The sequence below is a fragment of the Periplaneta americana genome, chromosome 9 (assembly GCF_040183065.1).
Source record: "Periplaneta americana isolate PAMFEO1 chromosome 9, P.americana_PAMFEO1_priV1, whole genome shotgun sequence".
NCBI lineage: Eukaryota > Metazoa > Arthropoda > Insecta > Blattodea > Blattidae > Periplaneta > Periplaneta americana.
In genome coordinates this window covers 141,926,090-141,946,762 of record NC_091125.1, presented here as the reverse complement: position 1 = coordinate 141,946,762, position 20,673 = coordinate 141,926,090, and the positions used below count along the sequence as shown (strand labels likewise).

The following is a 20,673-nucleotide window of genomic DNA, read 5'->3' as shown; positions in this document are numbered from 1 at the left end:
CAATTTCAATGTTGTCTTTAACTTTGTCCTTCATTTCTAACAGCGATCCTCTGAAAGAATTCCACTGTTCCGAATCTGGGAGATACTCATCCAGCCACTTCATGTCTGGGAGAGAATCTTTCCACTGTTCGTAAGTCTGCACACAAAGGACATGCATCAAGATATGTTCACATAAACTTTAACACAATAAGTCTTTCTCTGATTTTTATAAACAAAATCACATGTTTGCTAAATTTTATGCATTTTTGATGTGACTGTAGTTTCTGTACGAAGTCACAGACGCAGTAAATATTCTATGTTTCAATGTTACATTGAGACCCCATCATTAGGAAAAGCAAAGAAAAGTGAACCTGTCTGCAGAGATGCCAACTTCAAGAAATCGGTTTCATGAAGGCGACATACTTTCTTCTCATTGTATGTTTTAGGAGTTTCACAGCAATTCATATCTTTTACGAATATCATATACTTACTTCAAAAAGACTTTTGAAGAATCCAGAGGTTCACTGCCACCCTCAAATACATGTAAGCCCCCATCGGTCCCCTATCCTGAGCAGGATTAATCCAGTCCCTACCATCATATCCCACCTCTCTCAATTCATTTTAATATTATCTTCCCATCTACGTCTCAGCCTCCCCAAAGATCTTTTTTCCCCTCATGTCTTCCAACTAACACACTATATGTATTTTTGGATTCACCCATGCATGCTACATGCCATGCCCATCTCAAATGTCTGGATCTAATGTTTCTAATTATGTCAGGTGAAGAATACAATGCGTGGAGTTCTGCATTGTGTAACTTTCTCCATTCTCCTGTAACTTCATCCCTCTTAGCACCAAATATTTTCCTAAGCATCTTATTCTCGAACACTCTTAACCCCTTTTCCTCTTTTAACTTGAGAGTCCAAGTTACACAACCATACAGAACTACCAGTAATATAACTGTTTTATAAATTCTAACTTTCAGATTTTTTTGAAGGAGACTGGATGACAAAAGCTTCTCAACTGAATAATAGCAGGTATTTCCCATATTTATTCTGCATTTAATTTCCTCCCGAGTGTAATTTATATTTGTTACTGTCGCTCCAAGATATTCGAATTTTTCCACATTTTCAAAGGATAAATTTCCAATTTTTACATTTTCCATTTCGTACTATGTTCTGGTCATGAGACATAATCATATACTTTGTTTTAGGAATATCATATTAAAAAAAAGTGACAGGTAATTCACAGGATTGTTGAACTGCACAAAACGTTTATGCTCTTAGTTGGGTGTTATTGTGATATTTAGATTTTTAAGAAATCAGTTGTTATTTATAAGCATTGTGAATATGAATGAGGGTGAAACAGAGATGTCAACTTTCAAGAAGAGTAAATAGTAATGAGAGGAAAGCGATGAGAAGGCTGCAGAGGAAATCTGGGACTTACATGACTATTGCAGATTTAAACAACAGTTCCTACCAATTTAGAGTCCCTCTTCATCTAAGCTCTTCTGTAAGATCTACATTTACGCCAGATATTTTGATGGAGGATTGAATCTGAACACATTAAATTGTACAGCCTAGTTGCCTGTTTTAGCATCTTGCAGTTGTTGTATTGTAAACTTACTCTGATGACAAGGTTTCAATAAGTATGTAGGCAAATAGGCAGAAGTAAGCAGATAAATATGTACTAGGTAGGTAAGTAAGAGGGTCCCAGTTCTATTGTCCAGACCAATGGTTCCCAAAGTGGGGGCCGCGAACCCCTAGGGCAGCGGTCGTCAGCACTGAGCACCCTGGGGCTAGCGTCTCTTACCCGCGGAGAAGACAGTGCACCATGGTGCACTCATAGCTGTTAGCGGGTATGCTCTCTACCTCTTCCTGCTGCATGACGGGGCACACGGGATGGCTCCACTTACCTGTTGCACATTTCAGTAAGTGCTGACAACTGACCACTGGCCTAGGGGATTTTCTAAAGAGCTGAGGGGGATCACGAGATGATGTACAAAATAAAACAAAAAACGCATTATTAATATACATTTATGTTGCATTTAGAGATGTAAACATACACAACGTTGAACATAAAAATAAAAAATAAAAAAATTATACAGTAAAAAATAAAAAAATAATTGTGGCCACAATTTAAGTCACACAGAATTGTGGGTGCTGGCATCTTGTCAGCCCATTTGAGTTGTGTGGATATAAAGGGAAGAATTGTGACAGTGTCGTGTACCGGTATAGTTCCTGGGGTAACTCAGTCGGTAGAGCATTCATGCGCTAAGCGAAGGGTCCTGGGATCGATACCCGGCCCCAGAACAATTTTTCCCTTTAAATTATTCAAATTACTTCAATGCTACTCGTACAATTAATGTCACAGAACGAAAGTCATACCAGTAATATCAATTAGTCTAATTTACATAACTTACCACCTATAAGCAGGGTGCGAATTAACGGGGGGGATGGGGAGAATTTCCCTCCCCCACTGTTGGAAAGTTATCCCCCTTCATAAATTCATATTAACATCCCTGCCAGGGATAACTTCTATCCCTCCCTCACAAAATATGATTGTTTTAATACGAGTATATGTACTTTATAAAGTACAAAGTAAGCAAAGAAATAATATTGATCCGGTATTATCATCACTGGCAAGCTCACAACAATCAATAACTTAGGAATTACACATCTTATCTTAAGCCTGTTCATGGATATAATTATTATTATGATCAAGATGCAAGACAAGCAACTCAGTGCGACCAAGCATTGAACCGTATCGAATGAAGATGATAATAATTTTATGTATGGTATTCTCTACCTAGGATTCTATCCCCTCCCCCCCATCAGAAATCTTAATTCGCGTCCTACTTATAAGTAATCTAGAATATAAGTATAGGCCTAGTAGCTACAACATATATATTTTAACGGATTTTTAGGTAACAAATACCTTTTGCAACGTCATTCCTCCTCCAACAGCACCTCCCAAAAGTAAGTATCTAATTTTAAGGGCTCCTCTCAAAATCCGTGCAACAACCATGGCATAACCCCGGGATGGAATAATATGTTGAACAGCAGGATTTACACTGACTAAGATGGGGCGAGGCTTCAGTATACTTCGCAGCACTGAATGACTTATTTCACGATGTGAAAATATGACACCATGTTTCAGTGGTATTAAAAGACCATATCGTTTAACGCTGAAAGGCATTGGTGTTGAAAGCTGCTGACAACTCTTCATCACGAAAAGGATTCCACATCTAAAAGGAAGAAATGAAACAATGTTGTTAAAGAAATATATTTAAATACGTACGATAGCCTATTACAAAAATAACATACTTAAACATAAGCTTAAATAGCTGACTCTAGGCTATATCTACACGTTTAAAAATGATTCGACATTGTACAGTTTTTAAATACAAGAACGACAGTTCCTCCTTCCTTCTTCAGACGATTGTTTAAATACGTAATTAAATAATAAAGAATTATGAAAATATGCCTACGGTGCATAATTTGAGGGACATATTTACATTTGTGCTTAACCTAAGGAAGGATCACATACATATAATTGAAACATTTGATCATTAATTGGTTTGGGTAGTTACTTAATCTTACTTCTCTGTTGAATGCTAAAATAGGTTAATTATTTAACTGTTAATCCACATCCTGTATAAACACAATTATGGAAGAGAATGCGATATACTGGTATACAAGAAAGAAAGATGTGTACTGCATATACCATACATTAAATAAGTACTGTATAAGTTATCGAAATACACTTCAAATTTTAATGGTAATTACAGGTGCAATAAAATAAGTATAAAAATAATATAATTTAAAACATATACTTACCCAAATTTCCCACGCACAATTTGCTCCATTATTTACAATTTTGTATCAAAACCGAAACAAATGGTAAAGAACTCTCTTCATTTAGGTTAAATGTACACACAATATCGAAGACAGAATTCGTCGGCTGCTACCAAAGGCAGCCATAATCTATACCTCCGACTTCCAACCAATGACAACCATTTCTTCACAGTTTCAAGCATGGATAAATATATAATAGGATGCGAAACTGCGGTCAGCACCATCTAGATTTGGTGCTCTGAAGTAAGGTGATCAGCGCCCGACGTCGTAGGTGGTGAACATTAGAACTACGTGTTGGGTACATTACTGAGAGTTCTCTATTTATCCGTTCGAGATATTGTATGGGAGGGTCGAGGAGAGAAGATGGCGGACTGAAGCTTACTAATAAGTGAACATAAAGTGATACGTGTGTGTATAAGCAGTGTATGTTAAACAGTGATGTTTATGGACGTTGTAAAAATAGTGTTGAATGTATTGTAAAGTAATAGTAATATAATAAATTGAACTATCTACGTAGTTCTTGCAGACTTTTCCATTGTGCTGTGCAATAAATACCCAAAGAATACAATCCCAATTATCTAACCTTTTGCTTTATTTTTTTTATCTCTGTCTGGTTATATTTTAATCGGGTAGTGTAAAACACATCGTCTCTTTTATCTTCCTCTTGGCTCCGGTAAGAATTTTCAGTAGAATATGCTGTGAGGAATAAAACTGTAAATGTTTTATTTTAAATTGGTTTAGTTTTGAATATCGATGAGGGTGGGAGGGAATACTTTCTGCACAGTTTAACATTTTCGTCACCAGGTGCGCTGCTAAATGCATGGAGTAATTACTCTTTTCGCTACTTGGTGCGCTGCTATTTGTAATTACGCCTCTCCCAAAAATAGGTGGCAGCAAGATCAATTTCTACAACAGCGCCTCTAGTATGTGTTACGGGAAACTCATTAAGTTTCGCATCCTATTATATATTTATCCATGGTTTCAAGTTTGACTACAGTCTCATTGGATCCTCCAGTCATCAGATCTAATCGCTGCTCACTCTTTTGATAAATTTGCTAATCAAACATTCGAAAGACGCCGGGATTGTATACTCCCGTATACTCTCATTTTTAGCGATCAGTTTTCAGTTTGATCAGGTCAGATGCATAACTGCAAGGGAAATTTAATGAAAAATGTTGGTGACTGTTGTCCCATTGCCAGGTAAATAAGCTGTTCAAAACAAATCTTTATTTGATTCAAGTTTTTTCCTTCCTTGCTATTACCACGTGAACATCTTCATTACAGAAAGAAAAAAAAAACATGTTAATTTTTTTTAGGGGTCGAATGTGTAACCAAGCCCTCTTGTGCGTAACCTTTCATTAATGTGCAGGCTAATATCGTAATATTACGATTACGGGACTGCTCGACATTTTATTGTAAAATACCCACGAATTCATAATAAATTAAATAAATTTAATTCATAAGATATACCGTTACAGTAATGTACATGCAAAAGTCTGTGCTAAGACAAAGAAATGAAAATGCAAAAGCAATAATAATAATAATAATAATAAAAGGCATTAAATAAATCGGAGCTGTTTCACATTTCACGGATTAAATAATTTTACAGTAAAACTGACATATGTCCGCAACACAAATATGTTCAATTACCGGTATCACTTTTAATTAAATTCATTGTTCTCGAATTTGCGAACTTTGAATCTCCATTTTATATTTTCAGTATCTGCGATGCCTAATAAAATTTACACCTTGTTTTGTGCAAAGTGACATTGTAGTGGCTGGTAACGTCAGTTTGTACAATGGATGATGATGATGATGATGATGATGAACGATTTTGTAGTCTTGTACTTTTATTACAGTACTTATTGAATGGACTGTGATTAGTCATCACATCTTCCTAAAACACTCCTGTGCTTTGTCTAGGGCCCCACTAAAACCAGGAATGCTGTAATCTCTTGAAATGAACATATATAAATAAATATACGTACATTCCCAGATACTGAGGAGTGGAATTTTTTTTAATACATTAATGCTGATTACTAATTAAATGACGTGATTACAAGGCATTTGTCTATTCGAGATGTTTTTGACAACAGGATCATATGCTCCTGGATGCTAGGACGACAACCAGATGGATTGTGGTCCTTAAGGTAACACCTGTGAATCTGATATCTGTTGCTCTCAACTAAGAGCTCAGTCACAACACAGCAGAAACCAAACCCCACACCACTTGTATCTTCACCTAGGATGCAACGTCTCTCCAATACTGGAGGACCTACAAATCGACTTGCGCCCATATAAAGGATTCTTCCTAGATGCTTCTCAGGGAATCTGGTTGAGCATCGGTTAGAATGGTTTTTGTGTAATCCAAATGGGTATAGACAATGTCCAGGTTGAACGTTAATACCAACATGGAGAGTTATATCTTTAGAAGACTGTGAATATCCTGGTTTCTTGAGGAATGGCTGGTCTAGAACCAACCACAATCAATAGTACCTTGGCTATTCCAGCTGTATCAACAGTATGATTATCAGCCAATGATTGACAATTGTTGACCTTTTCTTTATAATCATCGTAGAGCAATGACCCATTCTCACAGTGTACATTAACTTTGACTGTAAGAACTCTTTCTCATTGTTAAAATGAGGTCGAGTTTGATTCTGCTCTCATCAACACAGGGTGCTCTGGCTTTTGGGTTACTATACACAATTTCTTTTCTTTTTTGTGCTTCTTATTCAGTCTTCCCCACATTGGTATTGTGCCTGGAAATTCTCATGATTCTCATGGAGAGATTGATTTCAGACACTATCAACGAAATGTGTGGTGAAGAGGTATTATTGACTCTAAATCAGGGATGGTGAAAAGTCAGTAAATTCTGATGTTGTCTAGGGCAGTTTTCAAAACGATCATGATATTAAAAAAGTTATATATGAAATGTTTGAAAAGTTGCCTAATTGAAGGCGTTGTTTGTATTTTCAAACAGTTTAAATTTACAGAATGTTGGTTACAAAATAATCTCTCTTGTTGCTTACACTGCGTTCCATATTGCAACAGTTGAGCTGAATCAGTAAGATGAGAAACATTGAAATATTTTGATTAAATATACTGCTAATTTTGTAATCCATATTGCTAAAGACGCTGTGTATTGTGGGTCCCCATCACCACGGTATTGCGCATCCTCAGGTTACAGATAGATGAGGCGTCGTGGACAGCTGATAGGGGGTAGTCCTCCAGCTTGGGGGTTGGGCGAAGGGCTAACAACCCATCACCATAAACAACAGCTTGTTACGAATCCATACAATAAGCCTCAGAATGGGACATTCTCTGGCATGACCACAGCAAAGGAATAAGGTTATGAGATTTGGTACGTGGAATGTAACTAATCTTTATAGAACAGGAGGGGTAACATTAGTAGCAAAAGATTTAAGAGGGATGAAGTTACAGGAGAATAGTGAAAGTTACACAACGCAGAACTGCATGCATTGTATTCTTCACCTGACATATTAGGAACATTAACTCCAGACGTTTGAGATGGGCAGGGCATGTAGCACGCATGGTCAAATCCAGAAATGCATATAGAGTGTTAGTTGGGAGACCGGAGGGAAAAAGACCTTTGGGGAGTCTGAGACGTAGATGGGAGGATAATATTAAAATGGATTTGAGGGAGGTGTGATATGATGATAGAGACTGGATTAATCTCGCACAGGATAGGGACCGATGGCGGGCTTATGTGAGGGCGGCAATGAACCTACAGGTTCCTTCAAAGCCATTTGTAAGTAAGTAATATTGCTAAAGACGATTCATTTAGAAGAATTTAACAACTTAACACTCATTACTGTTAGGGTAATTTTTATAAAATCTCAAATAATCGAATGTTATGGAATATGTGAAAAAGAAGACTGAACACATCACTAGTCCCCCAGTAATTGTTTGGGTCTCAAAGCTTGTGTTCAGTATATTATGAGCTGTACTATACCTTTTGATTGTAATGTTCGGATTAATTCCAGTTTTGTTCCAGTAAACACTGCCATTGTAAAGAACAGTTATATTCCTTAATTTTGTAAAATAACCATGAATTGAAGACTTTAAGAATCCAGGCAAGCTGGGACTTGCAGCAACAAGAAAATTCTACATACGACTGATGATAGTATTACCATTGAAAAGTGTCATGTATTGCTTGCCATCATCTTTAATGAATAATTCTGTGAATGGCAGGGTGTTACAATATTTTCAATCGCCAAGAATCATCCGAATACAAAATTCACACTCTGACAAAGTCACTATTATCTATCACAGCGATTTTGCTGAAGCTGTGAAGGCAAAACACTGTCACACTCCACCTCTACTGAAACCATATTTTTATGAAGCTAAATGATATGAATTGAAAGAGTAGAGTGAAATGTACAGTATTGGTTGAATGATATTATTAGTATTGTTGAGGGAAATGGGAGAACCACAAGAAAACCTCATTCTGCAGTCTAGTTCACCACATATAAATTATTATTCCAGTCGATGCCAGAAGTTGAACCTGGGTTTGTAGAATGATAAACTCACATTTTAGCCCTGAGCAACCAGAAGGGCCTGTCTTCTACTTTACCTTGTTTACTGATAACATCTAGATCAGTGGTTCCTAACCTTTTTAGGGTCATGGACCTCTTGAAGTTCATACTTAATTTTGACAGATCTCCTAACTTGTTTTGTCTCATCCTGCCTAAGGTTTTTCCGTGGTTTTCCTAAGGCGCTAAGACAAATGTCGGGATGAGCCCTAAAAGAAATGGGCCACGGACCTGCACTCATATCCCCATGAATCTCCCTAATTAACTCTAAATTAATTAACAATTACATCTCTCCCCCCCTTCGTAATTGAGCCATCATATAGCCAAATGGCTGGTCTCGAAATTGAGACGAATCAACAAGGCTCATGACAACAATCACTTCCTACATAATAGCCAAATTGGCTAGTCTCTTATATGAGAGAACTCATCCTGCCCAAGGTATTCCGTGGTTTTCCTCAGGCGTAAGACAAATGTCGGGATGAGCCCTATAAGAAATGGGCCACGGACCTATATGCCCTTCCCCATAAATATTCCCCTTTATTATGCCCTAGTTCAGAACCTATAAATTGTCTTTTAATATACGAGGTCACTTAATTAGTCGCAATTTGAAAGGACAGGGACCTCTCAAATTGCAGATTTAGATTTCACGGCGCTTCTTCCAATGGCCTTCACATGCTTTGTCATCGAACAACGGATGACAACGTCTCGCCATCCTAACGGCAAACACCAGCCAGCTCTTCCTCTTCCCGTTCCGTGATCACTTGATCAAATCTCAGTCCCCCTCGCGTATGTGGTACCTAAGAGGTTACGTCCAATTTCGGCTTCCCCTTCAAAATTTTCTAGAGTTCCTTCAGTGGAGCAGCGTAACCTGGAGTGAGACTAGTGGCCAACAGGCTTGGAGCTCACATATTTAGTTTTGTACAGCCCCCAACTCATTGCAAGGACGCGTTTTGCGTACCTTTTAAATTTTTCCTCCCAATTCTCTTTCGATTTTTCGATCACTTGTTTTGTATAATTATGTCCATAAACATTTTCTACTCGTTAAATATTGGCATAATGTAGTGAAATATACATCCTGCTATATTAAATTCTAGTTTTTACTTTTGAATATGATCTGAAAGTAAGTTATATAAAAACAACCAGGCCCGGACATAGAGACCCAGTGCTCCTAGGCAATATAGTAAAAAAACAAACTTTACTTTTTTATTTATTTAACGCATTATTATTATTATTATTATTATTATTATTATTATTATTTTCCCTAGGCAGCTGCCTAGTTTGCCTATGCAGAAGTTTGCCGCTAATGATATTTTACGTCATATTACGTTTTTCTGAGAAAAATTAAATTCATTTTTTTTAGTACCATAAGGTTATTAACGGCATGATTGCTACTACCTTTCAGCGTCAGTTTAGAGAAGTTAAGTTCAATTATAGATTCTCTAAGTCGCAAGATTAGCTCAGCATTAAATTTAATCCTATATTGGTTTTTCAAGAAGATCAAAGCATAAAATGCACACTGGGACAAGAATGTTCTACAAGTGACATTTAAGTGTTGTATTACAATTCGGAAAACATCAGAATACCTGATCATGCATGTGACCAAGGCTGTAGTAGGGTCGTTGTAGGGAACAGGATTTTAAGCTGGAATCAGAAGATAACTCTAACAACTTCTCTTTTTCTTTGAAGAAGAAACTATTTTTTTGTCACCAAGAAGAGGTTTTCACCCAATTGTTTTTTTTTTTCAATTGCAGGAAGGAAAATATTGTGAAGAGCTTTGTATGGAGTGTGGCATTGTATGGGACGGAAACATGGACATTACGACGAAGTGAAGAGAAGCGAATAGGAGCATTTGAAATGTGGATATGGAGAAGAATGGAACGTGTGAAGTGGACAGACAGAATAAGAAATGAAGCTATGTTGGAAAGGGTAGGTGAAGAAAAAATTATGCTGAAACTGATCAGGAAGAGGAAAAGGAATTGGTTGGGTCACTGGCTAAGAAGAAACTGCCTACTGAAGGATGCACTGGAAGGAATGGTGAACGGGAGAAGAGTTCGGGGTAGAGATGAGGCCGAGGATTCGCCATAGGTTGCCTGACATTCATTCTTATGGTTGGGGAAAACCTAGGAAAAACCCAATCAGGTAATCAGTCAAAGTGGAAATCAAATCCACGCCCAAGTGCAACAGCGGATCAGCAGGCAAACACGCTACCACCTCAACTACACCAGTGTCTAATATGATATATTATGCCTGCAAAATTACAGTTGATGAACAGTGTTATAATATGAAATATATGTGCCGATATAGACTGTCATATAGGTACAATACTATGCAGAAGCAGTTGCGGGAAATTTTGCACAAATTCTGAAGAAAATGCCGATAAGGATGAAGGGGATATTTAACATTACATATAATAGTCTTTATATTTGAATGACAGATTTACCGAAACTAATTCTTTTAATTTTTTTATACATGAAAACTGTTGGAGATATGCTATTAAAATGTTATTTTAGTACTTATGTTATCAATCTTCTACAAATATTTTTTTGCAATAAGATATGAATGTATATTTGACAAATTTTGACCTTTGATATGTCCTAATACAGGAAAACTCAATAAGCCTTTTGTGGTAATTAGTTCCGGGTTCAGTTTTTTTTTTCGAGCCTGGTGGGCCCAGGACACATTTCTGATTTTTACATTAACCGTCAAAATTTTGCATTTATGAAAAGTCATATTTTATTCATATTTAAACAATGACTTAGGTGTATTCTGCAGACCTAACAACCTCTTTATCTACATTTGAACCCATATATTTTCGTCTGATATTCCATAAGTATTGCTGCTGAAATCATGGTGGTGTGGTGAAGATGCCAACAAAAAAAACAACCACTGCCGTTACTACCGAAATCACAGAGCCAGGGCACTTTTCTGTTTATAAATACACCACTATATAGGACTGTGCATCATTTGTTGCTATTTATGTAATTATGTATAAGATTTTATTTATTTTTGTCGGATAAATATTTACACGAAAAGTTTGCATGGTAAAGCAGCCAGCCACTCGGTACTGTTTTAAAACACACAAAAGTTTCGTATTTAGGTATTGCTCACAGATACTGGATATCAGTATTCAGCATTCCTTTATTAGTTGTCAATAGACTTGTATTCAAATTTCTGACATTGTCAAAATATTAAAATAAATTGTGTTAACTTCATGTATCGGTATGCCAAAACATTAACATCGATGTCTATGCCGATCGGCTCTTTGACCCGAGAGCGATGGAATTTAAGGGCAATAAAATTCTTCGGAAGAGAAATAAAGTTGAGAGGCCAGTGTCGTAGGTTTATGGCAAGTAAATTAACCTTATTCCTGTTAGAGTAGGCACAAGGCAAAATTGGTCGGCCATTTCTCGTCCACGTTAAATTTCGACGCTGAATAACCTTTGTTGTTGAAAGCGGTATTACAAATTCGTTACTAACATTAATTGTAATCAAGCACATAAAAGTCCTGTCAGTTGTGTAAGTCATTAAATAAGTCATTGTGAATAAGCCTTTGACTTGGGACAAACTGTTTGTGACAGAGCCTTCGAGCATCAATTTCAGCATTCTGGTAGTTCTTGCTACGTCTGTGTAGATAGCAGCATTGTGGAATATAATCACAATTTAGTCAATTTCTTTCCAATTTATTCTAAAATTTCATTACTAAAAATATAAATTTCCTCTTACCCTTACACATAGCGTATAGTATGCATGTTTATATATGTTTTATATATTATAAATTGGGCTTTTTATTTAAGTCTACTTGTATTTACGTGATTCTATTGTGTGCAGTAGTATACAATATGGTGTCTGAACTAACGAAATAGTTTGTCGGGGTTGAGCCGTTTGAATGTAGTTTTGCTGAGTCTTTGAAAATTGTGGCAGTTTCACGGGATTATTGACAACAATGGGGTCCAGAAGGTATGTTGAATTGTTACATCATGTACGTGTTTTTACCATTAGATTAGACAAGTGTGTTGTGTGTATTTTTAGAGCAGATGTCAGATGGTTCTTACTTTGACACATCTATGAAATCACAGTTGGTGGGCTCTTTTTTGTCTTTGGATTTCTTCTTGCTCTTAAATTGCCGGTGGCACGGCAACATTTCTTTGAATTCTGTTGGTTGATGTGGGTGCTTCTATGTTACATTTCTTTTTCCTAGTAGCAAATTATTTGAATTCATATTTGGGTGTTCCTGGATGATGTACAAAATAAAATGCGTTTACTTATTTAATTTATTAGATACATTACTTAATTAGCAACTAACATTGTAATTGAGCGTAAAGAGATTGAAGGTATTTTATTATACGTATAGTTTACCCCGAGGATTCTAATATTCAATAGGTATGATGCCACACTGTACCTAATAAGCCTATTCGTAAGCATGCACACATTTTATTAACAGTTTTTTTCTTTGTAAATTATTAATGGACTGTACACAATTTATTAACAAGGTTTTCATAAATGCTTCCTTCTCTGAATATAATAGATCTATGTAGACGGTTCAAATCAAAGCCGTTGTAGTTTTTTGGCGCGATAAGTAATTATTGGCCTCAGAACTTATTATTAGTATAGAAGGGTTATTATATTTATGAAATTATACAACATAAAAATGTGCAGAAGAACTCATCTTCATATGCTTGTCTAATGGGAATTGAGCGAATTAATTTTATTCTGTTAAATTTAATTTTCAGAAAGAAAATCAAATTCTTTTTAAGAGCAGTTTATTGGATAGAAAATGTGGATTTGGAACTTAGTTTTTATTATTTTCATACATCATATTTAGGCCTATCATTTAATAATTTATTCATTACATTTAACTATAGCCGTTGAAACGAAATATAAATAATCCGTAAATATTGAAGTTTTGTAATAATAATAATAATAATAATGGTTTATTTAACCTGACGCCATACGACATTCTCAAACACTTAACCAGGAGTAAAACTGCGATACAAAAACATTACAATTTACAAAATACAGCACACACACACATACACACACAAAGAAACTGAAGTAGATGATTTGCATTTCATTACTTGCTCTATTATTTTACTTATATTTATAAGTTTTTTTGATACTGTAAATGATTTTGTTTTTGTTCATCGAGTTTTCATGTTATATTTGATGATTATTTATTGTGTAGTAAGTTATTTGATTATATTTGTTTAAATTTAAATTACCATTATTATATATATTACTACTGTTATTATCACTATTCACTACTCTGTGATTATACTGTTGAGTGGATGAAATAAATAAAGAATACAATGTAAACAATAAATCTGTAGAAATGAGACATAATAGCCTATATAACATATAGAAAGAAAGGGAAAGGCAAAATAAAATGGGAACAGTAAGCCAAAATAAATTAGACATATGAAGTATAAAAAATATGAGATAATAATAATAATAATAATAATAATAATAATAATAATAAATAAAAATAAAAATAAAGTACAAATCATGCTACAATGAACACAATATCTATTAGGTACAAACAGCAAGGAAAATTAATTATAACTTATAATTATTGTTCATTGTGTGCTTTGTACTTATAATTATAAGTAGCTCAAGTGATCACATGATAGACATACCATTACCGGGAAATATGATGAAACAAAAACAGATAAAATAAAATAAATACTGTATCGCTAGAATATCAGGTAATCAGGTAGGCCTAATAAAATTTCATGGAAGTAATTTGCGAGAATCCGGGAATGCACATATTATGCCATCATTATGTTACTATCGATATAATTAGGAAACGACTCTAGTATACAGGTAATAGGCCCAGATACTTGATAGCCGTTCGAACCAGGGTTTCATGCTATATAATGATGACGAAATGGTGACGGAATGATATAGATGTCTAATATGGGGAAAAACTGGAGAACTCCGAGAAGAACCCTAACTGCTACTTTGTCTGCTAAAAGTGTCACTATGGATCTTTCAATGAAAAATCCCAGACCTGACCGGGACTCGAACCCTGGCCGCCGCCTGCGTGACCCTCAGCCACTGCAGGGTGAAACAGTACCTTACTTACCGGTAACTGACATTTGTCTTGTATATTTAATTCTTGAAGCTATAGCAATATTATTCTGAAATAGACTTACATTCGTATATAAATAATTTCCGCATTTAGAGAGAGAGAAAGAGCGGGGGAATGATACAGTGACTATCTTGTATCAGTAAATATATGAATTAATTTAAAAAAAAATTCTGGTTTATTTAACGATGCTCGCAACTGCCGAGGTTATATCAGCGTCGCCGGTGTGTCGGAATTTTGTCCCCAGGAGTTCTTGTATATTCCAGTAGGCCTAAATCTACTGACGTGAGCCTGTCGCATTTAAGTACACTTAAATGCCATCGACCTGGGCCGGGATCGAAACCGCAACCTCGAGCACAGAAGGCCAGCGCTATACCGACTGCATTACCCAGGCCGACTGAATTAATGTATACATAAATAAATCGATGGTGTTGAACCTCGTAGGCCTATATAAAAAATAACAAAATGAGACTTCACTTTATCCATGTAAAAAATCTTTCCGAATCTTGTGCAAACACATCTTATGTAAAAGCATGGATAACTGTAGAAGAAGAGATTTAAATATCCTCTTATGTCAGATATTTGTTTGTTATCAACATATTAAACATATGTTTTTTTTCGCTCTCCTGTAAATTTGAATATTTTTACATACTGGTACGAGATTGCTGTTCAATACCATCTAAGTAAATAAACAAATAAAAAAGTAAATAAGTGAATAAATGGCCAAATAGACACAAAACAAGTAAAGAAAAACAAGAAATGAAGAAACGAAGAGGAAGAAAAAGAGATGTAAGAAACAGATCAGTCAATGAATTCAATCAGTCAACAGCGTTGGATTATTATTTAGCGTTCATGATACCTGATGCTGATACAGCATTTCTTTATGTTTGTTTTGTGAGTGCAGTATTACTGTCTTTGAATGACTGCGAGTATAGTTTATAGATGTAAATACAGTATACTGATATGGCTTCTTCGCTTGTATCATTACTGTGTAACCTGAATCATTCTCCTGATTTGCATAATTTGATTCGTGGTTTCTCTGCTTGGTGAGAACCAACAGAGAATAAGGAACTCTGGCAACATGGTCAGTATGTATGAACTATGAACAAGGGATAATTCTTTCGTACACACAACAAGCAAAGTCTTTCGGTCCTTGAGTTTTTTTTTGCTGGAAATTAACATATCGTGGCTACTTGTTAATGCATTTGTGCAGTAACTTATTCCTAATAATTTTCAACTAGTGTAATGATATTCCTAACGAATAAGGTGTAGATTTAATGTTACTTGGATGTAATGGTCGTCTGTTCGAAATCCGTTTAGAGCAGCATTTATCAAACTATTGTACGCGGACCACCTATGGTCCTCGAGGTCTGTCCTTGTGGTCCTTCAAAAAAGACAGAAGAAAAAATAAATTTTCAAACGAATTGCGTATCACACTATAGCTTAAAATCTCAGAGTTTGGAAATGACACATGGCAATCGAATTTCACTTTTTCTCCCAGTACTGCATTTTATGAAATTTATTACCCTACCCGTCTATCGACTTCCCACTCTACTCTCAGCAACAAAAGAGGGATTTAAAGCACTATATACGCGGTGTTTCTCGACATCTTTTCCCTGCACATCTGGCGCCGCGCCTGTAATCCAGCCAGGGACCACCCGAATTCGTAACAGAGAACCAAAGTGCCGAACCTTAATTCAATTTTAAAATATAAATATTGGTATTAAAATATGCTACGAAAATGACAAATTTGCTTTCGAAGGGAACAAGAGTAAGGTGATCCGCGGAACTGTTCTGACTTTAAAAAGTGGTCTCCACTTCAAAAAAAGTTTGAGAAACGCTGATCTAGGGCATGGGTATTCGTCCGTTGTTAGTATGTCATGTGTTGCCTTAGGTAGAGGTCCGGCATCGTGTCGACACCATGTTGTAAGAGTCTCACTGTGTGTATATAGTGTTTAAAATATTAAGAGTGGGACCGGGCATGAACGTGCGTAAAGGTTCACCCCGAGGAAGGTTTTCTTAGTATAAAGGATCTCATACTCATTCAAAATAATTATATCATCATCCTTGCATGTTTCGAACCTAGGGGCCCATTACGGTTTTCATCCAACGTTTGAAAAATCGACCAAAGGATCTCTTGCCCGCTGGTTAGTAATGTAGAATCTGACGAGATATTCTGATACGGTTCATCCTTCTTGCATAATACTTACTTATGGCTTTTAGAGAACCCAGAGGTTCATTGCCGCCCTCACATAAGCCCGCCATCGGTTCCAATCCTGAGCAAGATTAATCCAGTCTCTACCATCATATACCACCTCCCTCAAATCCATTCTTATATTATCCTCCCATCTACGTCTCGGCCTCCCAATAGTAATATGCGTTACAGGAGCGGTATGTTAAAGTTTTCATGTTCGAGGAAAAGGTTGAAAAAGCGAAACGTAGTTGGGCTTTTTTAATTTCCGAGAATTGAAAGAAACCATACCGCTCGTGTATCGTACATTATTTTGCGCGAAGATCGTTCATTACATACCTGAAAGAGGAATTTCTAATTAGTTGCAATGAAATCTCCATCTTGTTTTCTGTTCAATGACGGCAAATTAGCAAAACAAAAATATCTATCTTCAACATTGTTTTCTGTGTTTACTATACTCCAGCAGGCCGTGATATGCGTCTGTTTCCCCCCCCCCCCTCAATCTATAAATGCGAACTTAAACAAACGGTAAGGTTATGTAATGATTTATTTTTCATTTTAATATTTTAACAATATTATTTATATAACATATTGCAGTAATAACATCGGCATCTGGAATCTTGTTGATTTTTTCACGGCTTCCTTAATGTTACTTGCATCACGAATGTAGTAACTTTATAGTGGAGTTGTAGAGTTTACTTAATTTTTGCAAATATTTAAAAACAATAATTAACAGTGCAATTTAGGTGAAATTGCAGTGGTAAGTTTCCAATTTATAATTATTACTATATTGAACGTCTCTAAAAATAATATGTTAAAAGCCTAAATCAGTAAAATCAATATGTCACTTAAGCGGCAAGAAGAGGGAAATTGTTATGTGTGTTAGGTTGGGAATACTGAATGTGGAATTTTACACTTTCCGCGGATTGGTTTTGTGCGGAAACCAAGCAAATACGCACGATCTCGCTCAAAGGTTTTTTTTTCCTCTGGCCTCCCAACTTAATAGCTACTCTATATGCATTTCTGGATTTGCCCATGCGTGCTACATGCCCTGCCCATCTCAAACGTCTGGATTTAATGTTCCTAATATGTCAGGTGAAGAATACAGTGCGTGCAGTTCTGAATTGTGTAACTTTCTCCATTCTACTGTAACGTCATCCCTCTTAACACGAAATATTTTCCTAAGCACCTTATTCTCAAACACTCTTAACCTCTGTTAAAATACTTCTTATTGTGGTTAAGCTTGAGTTGGTAATGTTTAGGTTAACTTACAGAATAATGTTTGCAGTGCATAAGCGAGAATTCGCTGTTAATATCTCATTCGTTGCTCACATATTGATATAAGAACGACGGATATGACGTGGGTTCGGGAATAAAGCATGGTAAGTGACGTTTTAGTGTTTTGAAGTTACTAGGTAGATAAACATTTATACATGCAACAGTTTATATAGTTACCAGGAAATTAAAAACTTCATACTTCTGTCGTCTGTTGAGATGTTGGAAAACTAACTACTGCATTAGACGCAGAATATAAGATACTATATTATACTCTATATCAGCGTTTCTCAAACTTTTCTTGGGATCACTTTTTCAAGTCAGAAGCTCCGCGGACCACCTTACTCTTGTTCCCCTCGAAAGCAAATTTATCATTTATGTAACATATTTTAATACCAGTATACTTACATTTTAATGTAGAAATAATTAATTAAAATTAATTTAATTCAATTAATTTTATATTAATATTAACTAATTAAGTTAATGTTAATAGAAGAAAATTTCTTATATCGTCATCTGGAAAAACAGAAATAACAAAAAAAAATTAATGCAGAAACATGCCCGATTTTCAACATGTAAAGATGCAATTTTGCATATTCTTTTATTGGTGTACGACGTACAGTACGTGACCATTTCAATGTGCAGACTGGGTGTCGGCAAAACTATTAAGAAATCATAAATACGTGAAAAGGTTCGATACTTTGATCCCGTTATGAATTCGGATGGTCCCTAGCTGGGTTACAGGCACGGCGCCAGATGTGCAGGGAAAAGATGGCGAGAAACATCACGTTCGTAGTGCTTTAAATACTTCTTTTGTTGCTGAGAGTAGAGTGTGAAGTCGATAGACGGGTAGGGTAAATAAATTTCATAAAATGTCAGTACTGGGAGAAAAAGTGAAAGGCGATTGCCATGTGTCATTTACAAACTCTGAAATTTTCGGCTATAGTGTGGTACGCAATTTATTTGAATTTTATTTTTTCTTCTGACTTTTTTGAAGGACCACAAGGGCAGACCTCGAGGACCACAGGTGGTCCGCGGACAATAGTTTGAGAAAAGCTGCTCTCTCTCTCTCTCTCTCTCTCTCTCTCTCTCTATATATATATATATATATATATATATATATATATATATATATATACCAAAATGTCGGTTACCATGTTTTACGCCCGAGCCCCTCAAATGCCTTGCTTAAATCCATGATACAGATAAAACAATCCTTTGTGTCACTGTACATATACGATATAAAATGTAAGTAAATAAATAGCTGACACCACTGCTTACGAGAAATTTCGCGGTTATGGTACGTTTTTTTCTCCACAGACTCCTATTTTCAAACGCTAAACTGATATCATTCAACATCCATTGCAGTATTTCTGACGAATTTGGATAAAAAATCAAAGTAGTATGAACGACAAATTCGTTCTGACGTATTCGTGCAGCAGCTAAAGAAAAGTGCGCACGCATTACAACCACTTCCATAAGGTAGCTCGCAGTTCTGACGCATTCATCAGAATATGCTTCCACTGTAACCGTAGTCTAAGAGGGAGAAAAGAAATCATCCACTTTATTTTGAACATTTCTAGTTTAGCTACCCTAGCTATCACGTTTACAGAGTATACTGTTCTGTTTTCAAGCCTACGGCATAAAGATAAGACAAGGGAAGATGTTCTTACACAAAGTATTGCTTAAAGCCTATAAATTTGTATTAAATGTTTTTTCTCCTCAGTGGCAGGGTTCTTAAATTTTGCCGTTTTTCGTTCCGTTCTATGAGCCACTCATAGATGCCACTAGTGCCGAGAAACGTAGACAACTTAGTTCGTCAGAGACTATCCAGAGTGAACCACAGGCGGTGGATCTACATTGCATTCGTGATGAATGAATGATGATGGTGATGTTGATGAATTGAAGAAATGTTACAGGGGAACTGGATTACCCAGAGAAAACGCCTGTGTTGACCTGGACCTTGGGCTTGCCAAGCTTAAGTTATAAATTCAAGGTGAGTCAGGTCATCCCGGATTTTAATATTAAATTTTAAATATTTTTATAGCTCAGTGAAAATGCGTAAATATGCGAATCACGGTATTATTAGCAAAGTTGGGTAATCCAATAATTTTTCCATATAACTGCTACTTAGTACCGATCAGGGGCGGCTTTCGAAGAGGGGCTGCGGAGCTGCAGCACCCCCAGACATTTGTGGCTCTTGTCTCGTTTTATGTTGTGAAAAACATTTATTATACAGTCTCTATTTAGCGGCTCGAATTTTTTTTAAAATTTCGCGCTCAAGGACATGCACGCAATCGTTAGTGAAGTCACTTCTTCCCCTGGTGCTGCCAGAGCGAAACCAGAGACAAGGACTATAGGGTGAAGCCACTTCCTCCCCTGGAGCTGCCAGTCTCGTCTCGGATGCTTTGCGCGTTAGTTTTACCCCTCCTCCCTGCTGCTCCTTGCCGTGAATCCAGAGTTTCCAGGCGCTGCAGAATTTGCAGCAGTTTGTCAGTAGCGCGCAGTTTTAAATACATTTTCTTTAATGGTGTGAGTATAAAAAGTGCAACAATGTTTAATTCTGTACAATATTTACAGTCTATTTAGTTCAGTACCTTAACAATTCAGGAGAAATGTGAAATTAAGTGCCCATCAGTTGAATCTCATAATGGAAAGAGCCGCTAAACAAAATACAAAGGCTCGCATATTTTTTTATAATTTATCCAGTATCCCTGCTTTCTTCTCTCG

General features: G+C 36.2%; 2 protein-coding genes and 1 long non-coding RNA gene across 10 annotated transcripts in view; 2 read left to right on the top strand and 1 right to left on the bottom strand.

The window, feature by feature from the left end:
• Positions 1-4,009, bottom strand: part of Opa1 (Opa1 mitochondrial dynamin like GTPase) — a 75,481-nt gene extending 71,472 nt beyond the window's left edge. For all 6 annotated transcript variants that reach the window (XM_069836037.1, XM_069836039.1, XM_069836041.1 and 3 more), the window contains exons 1-3: positions 3,819-4,009; positions 2,917-3,226; positions 1-136 (exon numbers count right to left, since the gene is read on the bottom strand). In XM_069836037.1, the coding sequence (XP_069692138.1) occupies positions 1-136; positions 2,917-3,226; positions 3,819-3,847 (475 nt within the window). In that variant the 5' untranslated portion in view covers positions 3,848-4,009. The remainder of the gene's footprint in view (positions 137-2,916; positions 3,227-3,818) is intronic.
• Positions 4,010-4,877: 868 nt separating this feature from the next.
• On the top strand, positions 4,878-11,008 carry LOC138706563 (uncharacterized). The gene is made up of 2 exons (XR_011334025.1): positions 4,878-5,036; positions 10,144-11,008. It is a non-coding gene; the product is annotated as an uncharacterized lncRNA (long non-coding RNA).
• A 1,195-nt stretch (positions 11,009-12,203) lies between these two features.
• csw (protein tyrosine phosphatase non-receptor type corkscrew) overlaps positions 12,204-20,673 on the top strand; it is a 320,146-nt gene continuing 311,676 nt past the window's right edge. For 2 of the 3 annotated variants that reach the window (XM_069836031.1, XM_069836029.1), the window contains exon 1: positions 12,210-12,349. Coding sequence is in view for 1 of the 3 variants with exons in the window: in XM_069836033.1 (XP_069692134.1) it covers positions 12,336-12,349 (14 nt within the window). In the remaining 2 variants the exon portion in view is untranslated. Of the gene's footprint in view, positions 12,350-20,673 lie in introns of all 3 variants that reach the window. The other variant, XM_069836033.1, reaches the window with a different exon arrangement.